This window comes from Lucilia sericata, unplaced genomic scaffold, assembly GCF_015586225.1.
Source record: "Lucilia sericata isolate MDLA Ls3-8-SP2 unplaced genomic scaffold, ASM1558622v1 Contig001310F_arrow, whole genome shotgun sequence".
Taxonomy (NCBI): domain Eukaryota; kingdom Metazoa; phylum Arthropoda; class Insecta; order Diptera; family Calliphoridae; genus Lucilia; species Lucilia sericata.
In genome coordinates this window covers 107,501-115,000 of record NW_023995257.1, presented here as the reverse complement: position 1 = coordinate 115,000, position 7,500 = coordinate 107,501, and the positions used below count along the sequence as shown (strand labels likewise).

The window sequence follows — 7,500 nt, the reverse complement described above, 5'->3', positions numbered from 1 at the left end:
ATGAGGACGAAGATGATTTGTTAAGTGATGAAGAGAAGTAAGAGAAGAGAGTTATAATCAATTATCAGTTAAAAATTGTTTTAGATTTAAAATAAGATTGTTGTTCAATTAAGAAAATAACAAGTGTCTGTAATCACTTAATTTTCTCCAAAAAAAATATGGAATTTTATTTGAAAAGCCTAAAATCAGCTGTAAATCTTTAAATTACGCAGCAATTGATAAAACAGTGATCGTGTATTTGATCACTTCATTTTTAAAACAAATATTGAGTTTTATATGAAACCTCTGTAATCAAATGTAGATCCTTAAATAACGCTGCCTTCGAGAAATAGCGGAACTATATTACCAGTTAAATTGTGTTATTAATGGAGATAAGTTAGATAGAATATTAGTTAGTTAAATTGGAATAAATACACCTAGGCCTCTATCAGACTTATTGTGTGCTCCTTTATCTTTTATCAGTGTCTCTGAAGGGAATCGAACCCCTCTGGTCTGGACGGACTACAAAACTTACTACTCTACGGAGGCACATACATTGTAGATTAAGTCGCTGATCATTAGAAGTAAATTAACCCAGCAAAAAAAATGTGGAAAAAGATGTAGAATTTTCATCACAACTAGTAACCCGAAGTGCTTCAAATTCGGGTGTAAAACCTATGAATTTTACATTAGCGTGTCATTGGAAGGATGTTGTTCATTTTTGGCAACTTTGAACTACATCTAATCTTATTTTTAGAAGCAGTAAAAAACCGATATTTGGATGTCAAAAATAAAACACATTCTCTTAATGACACGCTTATGTAAATTTCACTACTCTTTCACCAAATCTTGATGTACTTCAAATATGTTATTTGTAATGACTTTTCCACATCTCTTTCCCCACTTTTAACTCGGGTTTCAATTGTAAGGAAATATTTAGTTTATAAAAGTGAAAAATATGTAATCGCATTTTAAGATGTGATTAAGATGTAGTTTGTAAGTATGACATCAATTATTTTTTGCTGGGAACATTCAAATTCTCTTAACTACTTTAAAAAGTAATTTAAATGAAATTATTATTATTATTTATATATTAATTTATAATTTTAAAAATTCATTAAAAAATTAAAAACCAAAACTCATAATTAAAAATACATTGAGGTAGTGCTTTTTTCTTGTTCACTTAAAAACTTTAACTTTCATTTTTCATTAAAAAACCAAAGAATTTATGACTAAGGACGGATATTCCTAAAAAGAAAGACAAAAACAATCAAAAAAGTAATAAAAAAAACTATTGGAAAAATTACAAATAAAAAACCCCAATAAATATTTGTGTTTTTTTTTAAAAAAGACACACAATTAAGCCAAATAGTAGTTGTATGAAATGCATTTTAAAATAACTAAATAAAAAAAAAAGAAATGTTATAGAAAATAAAAATGTATGACAAAGTGAAATTAAAACAAGTAAGAAAGTATAGTCGGGCGTGGCCGACCATATGATACCCTACACCAGTTATGAATATTAAATGTGATTTATTTTTCATAATAAAGCATTTATCTTCAATATTCCCTTGTTCCGATACATTTAAGCAATTTATGGATGAAAATCTAATTTTCTGAAAGAGGCTTTATATGGGGGCTAGGGGCAAATATGGACCAAGCCCGATAAAATTTTGTGAATATATTTATATTTACATAATATTTTATTGTGCTAAATTCCATCGCGATATTTGTGTTTATAAGTTAATTTGGGACATTCAAGTAATTTTCTGAAGGGGACTTTGTATGGGAGCTAGGGTCAAATGGGGCCCGATCTTTATGAAATTTGGCAGGGTCATCCAGACTTCTATAAAACTTAGTTGTGCCGCATTTTATCGATATATCTGTAAATTTAACAAAATTATGAGCTCAAAAGCCTTTTTCGGGGGGTTCTGTTCTATGGGGGCTAGGTGAAATAATGGACCGATTTCAACCATTTTCAATAGGCTTCGTCCTTGGGTCAAATAAAACGTGCGTGCCAAATTTCATCCAATTATCTTGAAAATTGCGACCTGTACCTTGCGCACAAGGTTTACATGGACAGCCAGCCAGACGGACGGACGGACGGACATAGCTTAATCGACTCAGAAAACGATTCTAAGCCGATTGGTATACTTTAAGGTGGGTCTAGGACGAATATTTTTGTATGTTACAAACATCAGCACAAATCCAATATACCCTCCCCACTAAAGTGGTGTAGGGTATAAAGACCTCAAGACGACAGCAAACATTTATAAAAATGGTGAAAAAATATATTTATGTATATTTTGCGTAGTTAAAAGACATGCTTTAGTATATATTCAAAGCTAAAATCTTGACTGGAATAAATAATTTTCAGTTGGTACTTTATAGCAAACTTAACATAACAAATATTATTTAAACATGTGTACTATTATCAGATATTTGAACAAATTTATATATTTGTGGTAGGTTTTGTGGTCGATTAACTACCTTTAACTTTGGCGACACTTTGTAGTTTATATTAAAATAAATTTTTGTTTAATATGCACTTGAAGAATTTTGTTTAGGTATAAAATCTTTAGAAAGTCTTGACTAAAATAAGGGCGTTGTACGAGATGAAAACTAATTAGAATTTTAATGGATTCAATGCAAATTATTCATTGATTTTGGTAAATAGTTTTTTATTTATAATATTTATGTATTTAAATGTTTAAATATTTATTTATTTTAGTAGGTTTTTAGGTTATTATTAAAAATATTAAAGTGGTACTACTTTAAGAATATCTAATACATAGAATGTGCGTTCCAGAAAAGGTAAAATTTCAATAGCGGGTCGTAACACATAAAGAATAGGTGTAAATCATAACTACCCGCATGTCGAGATGCGTACTCTTGTAATAAATATTCTATAGTAGTTCCTAAGCCGAATCTTATTTACTCTTCAATAACAACTTTCGTTATACCTAGTTCACACGAGCAGTTGAATTACTTAATTCGGCCTCTGAATGACGATAGCCAATTAACCCGTTTCTACGACACATTCGTAATTGTATCGTGTGTATGATACAAAAATACTTTTGTTACATATTTATTATATATGTATTTTATATTTATTTGTATTTTTTGTGATTTTTTTATTTGTCTCCAACCAATGAAAACAAACTGTTGATTATGATAAATATCCGATAAAAATTAGAGATGACTCTCATTCATTCGTAATTCGTACGTAATTCAAACTGAATTATGTACAGCTTGTGTAATTCGCAGGTGAAATTTTGTATGACCAATCATTTCAATCAGTATGTAATTGGGGATTGAATGATGAATGAGAGCGTGAATTACGAATAATTGCATCATGTGAACGGGGTATTAGTTGCTAAAAAGTTATCGATATTTTGTCATCTGTAGCAGTGATGCCAAGTGTAGGGATTTTTCCCTTTTTGTAGGGATTTTTTTCAAAAATGTCACGTGTAGGGAAAAAGGGAAAGATTTCTTACTATTGTCAAATTGTAGGGATTTTTAAATTTCATAGTTTTTAACAACTAAAAATATACTCCTTCATGTATTAAAATTTTAAAATTAAAAATGAAATCAGTTTTAAGTGTATCGTTAGTAAAAATTCCGCTTGTAATTTCTACAATATATGTAGTACCTACATATCGCTACAAGACTGGCATAATCCAAAATTCGGGTTTCTTGAACTGAGGTCTGCAAAACATGCGACATACTAAAATCTTTCATATAGATTTATCAAATTTCAAATATGTCTATTATTTTCGATGTGAAATCGATATTTTGTAAACGTAAAAACTAAAACCCACGTTTTCGTGAATATTAGACAACTAAAAATTTAATTTCAATTTAGATGAGAAACATATTAACCTCAACTATCTGAATCTGGATTTTTAAAATCCCTTGATTTGTTTAAAAGTTATTAAAAAAATAGTTAAATGTCATTAAATATTCAAATCCATTTTTCCTGAAACGACTTTTTGGATTATGCCAATCCTGTAGGGCGATATATTCTGACTCCTTATAGATAGAGTAGTCGGGGGCTTAATGCAGTAACTCAGGATTGAAAAAATGAATTTAATGTTCTGAAAATTTATAAAAGTAAACCGCAAAAAGTAAACGCAAAAGTAAACCTTATTTTAAATAATTATTTTATGAAAATTTTTTTTGTGGAGGCACATAAAATAAATTTTTTATCACTATTCGATATACTGCCATAAATCTTTTAATTGTCTTGTTTTTTTTTTAATCTTAACTGAAGAGTCAGGGTTGGAAGATTTGTATGATGTAAAATTGAAAGAAAAAAAAATTTAAATTCTAGAAATTTCATTCCTAAAAATTAAAAAAAATACATATATATATGTACATATATTATAAAACGGATCTAATATTTTAGTTTTTGATGTTATTTTTGTATTTTTTTAAGATAAACTTTGAAAAAAATGGAAAAAAGTAGTGTAGGGAAAAATGTAGGGAAAATAAAAAGTGGGTGTAGGGAAAAAAGGGATTTTTTCTCATAAGCGTAGGGATTTCTGAAAAAAATCTCCTGGCATCACTGATCTGTAGTTATTTTGACAGACTAGCGACTAAAAAATGTAAACAAAATATAATAATAAAAAATATGGATAGAAGTTTAAGTTAAATTTGTAGTCGTAATTCAGGTTTGAGTTGATGTACAACTCTCCCGTCCTCGCCATTATTTTGGCTTGTGTTTATTGCCAAGCTTTTAACAGAATTGCGTCTCACTCGAGCCAATTGAGTGTATTATACCGTATAATTATGCATTGTTTGCATTAATTACGTGCTTTTGTTTTACTTACCTCGTTTGAGGTTATGTTTCAATTGGGGGTCGATTGGGGGTCTCTCTCCGAACCAACGTGAGATAATTTGAAAATTTGAGTTTTTTAATACTCGCCAACAAATAAATTCAGAAATGAAGTTCTAAGGATTTTGTTTTTAAAAGCAGTTTTGAAAATCAATTTGAAAAGTTACTGGAAACTTAGAAAAATGAGACAGACACTGAAATTTGCAGTTGTCGGTTGCCAGTTACCATCTATAATTTCATTTTTTCAACTGACAACTCAACTGAGGTTCGGTTGCTATCGATTTAATTAAAATTTTAAAAATTTTTAAATTTTGTTTTAAATTTGTATAACATTTTTTGATAAGGCGACTAAAGATCAATTTTTTTATGGTCACTGAAGTTATATTACTTATTTAAAAGTTAACACTAGTAAAGCTCGGGAACCAAAAAATTAAAACATTATTTCAACAGTATCACAGTTTATTTCAAATTTCCCGAAAATCTTGTAGTTTGTAGATCATAACTTCTAGGGAACAAAAGAGAACAGGAATAATCCTTTGCTATCATATAGTTCCAACCCTTATATATACGTGTACACCGTACTATGTAATATTAATATCAATATATGTACATATTCAAGACAAAAATGGCCGTACGAGCAATAGTATAATTGAGAAACTATAACAACTAGAGATCTCAAATTTTACACGGTCATCTTTGATATATCTATATTAATATAGGGAAAAGATTGGCGGACTCGCAGCAGTGGGCGTGGCACCTTTCCTATGAAAAAAATAATAAAATTAGAAGCTCAGGGAAACTGGAACAGCTAGTCTTAAATATTTTAAGAGTAAGCCGATTTTCAGTATAAAGATAAGGAAAAAAGTAGACCATCAATAGTGGGCGGGACACTCCCTATTAAATACTTAAATTTCGTATAACTGGGAAACTATAACAAATAAAAACCTGAATAAAAAGGTATTTTTAATCCTAAATAACAAGTTTTCTAATAGATTTTAAATAGCAACAATTAAAGTCCAAAGTCTTATCTACCAAACAAAAAAAAAAAAAAACGAGATTAAAAATTCCAATCGAGTCAGAAGAAGAAGTCGAGAAATAATTAAATATTTTTGGTTCACCGAAAGACATTTTGAGTGACATGAAGATTTTGACAATTTACGAAATGCCATATTTTTTTGCTTATTACTATAAAAATATTAACAAAATTATTAAAGACCTGTAAAACTTTTACATCTTGAATGTGTTAGTAATTGAAAGTCGTGTGGAATCTTTTACTGAATCTTGCAAATCGCGGGGTTAAAATTCATAATTTTATTTAACTGCTTATTATACAAATATTTGTTGCGTAATTTTCAAAGTGTACTCGCACCAAAATCTTATATGTATACATATACGGTTTGGTGATATTTATGTACACATTTTAGAAGTTCGTACGTGCAACAATATAAACTAAAGGTTTCCAATCGCAGTAAAAACTTTTATATGGTCACAAATAATTTCTACCCACTACTGTTGAACACACGAACTAACCATATCACCGTATTAACTCACAATTACAAAGTGTGATATAAATGACTTTAAACAAAAAAGAAGTAGAAAATTATTTTCATTTCGAAATAAATGAAATGAAAGTGAAAGTTTTCTAATTCTATTTCGAAAATACTCGTTTAAATAAAAATCAACACAAACAACAATGTCTTATAAGTAATAATAGTTGGAGCTGTAAAAAAAAAACTAAATGAAAATCAAGAATTTGTATTGATATTATTATTATTTGAAATCATTACATTTATATATTTCGTTTACAACTATCATATACAGCTGTGTGACACCACCAGCACACGATAGCCAGGACCAGTAAAGTAACATTCATCCATACTTGTATCATTTTTGCCAACCAACAGCATCATCATCATCTATGCAGTTGTTGTTGATGCTGATGATATTGTTGTAACTACTTGCCCATTTTGGTTAAATTATCCATTTATGTCAAATTCATTCAGTGTTTGGATTTTAAACATATATGACTAATTATGGAGGAACTAAAACTTAAACAACTCCTTTTAAGTGTTAAACAGTATTAGATGCAACATTATGATTTCAACTTGTTTTTTTTTTCATATAAATACCCTACACCAACAACTAGAGTAGGTAAGGTATTATGAGTTTGTAACGCATAGTCCCACAGAAACTTTTCTAAGCTAAACTTAGTCCAAATACATTTTCTTAATTTTCTAATTATTGAAATCATAATTTCCATTTTTACTCCAAATTCAACAATTATGAGGAAACAGAAGCTGAAGGAAAGCACGAAGCTTTATTGTTAACATAATGACCAAATTTATATCTGTATTACCTACTAACTTGTAGATCTAGTAAAACATATTAACCATAATAATCTAAAAACATGTTTTATTTTAAAATAAATCTTTAGTGCAAGTGTTTTTCGTTTTTATTGTATCTTAGTGTTTCTTCATAAAACTTTTCATAACAGAAAAATAAAACTTTAAGCTTGCAACAAGTGGTAACAACAAAGTATACACCCGCAATTTCGCCATTTCTAAGAAAAAACTATCTATAAACACAAGAAAATACGTATACAAATGTGTAAATGTTAATAATTGAAATTAATTTTTGAAAATTTTCCGTTAGAAACGAATTTAGTTTGAAACAAAAGCGCAAAT

General features: G+C 28.8%; 1 protein-coding gene across 1 annotated transcript in view; it reads left to right on the top strand.

The window, feature by feature from the left end:
* LOC119610932 (transcription termination factor 4, mitochondrial) overlaps positions 1–103 on the top strand; it is a 1,126-nt gene extending 1,023 nt beyond the window's left edge. Inside the window, exon 2 of the mRNA XM_037966356.1 lies at positions 1–103. This exon is cut by the window's left edge and continues 799 nt beyond it. Coding sequence (XP_037822284.1) covers positions 1–41 — 41 coding nt within the window. The 3' untranslated portion in view covers positions 42–103.
* Positions 104–7,500: the final 7,397 nt, after the last annotated feature.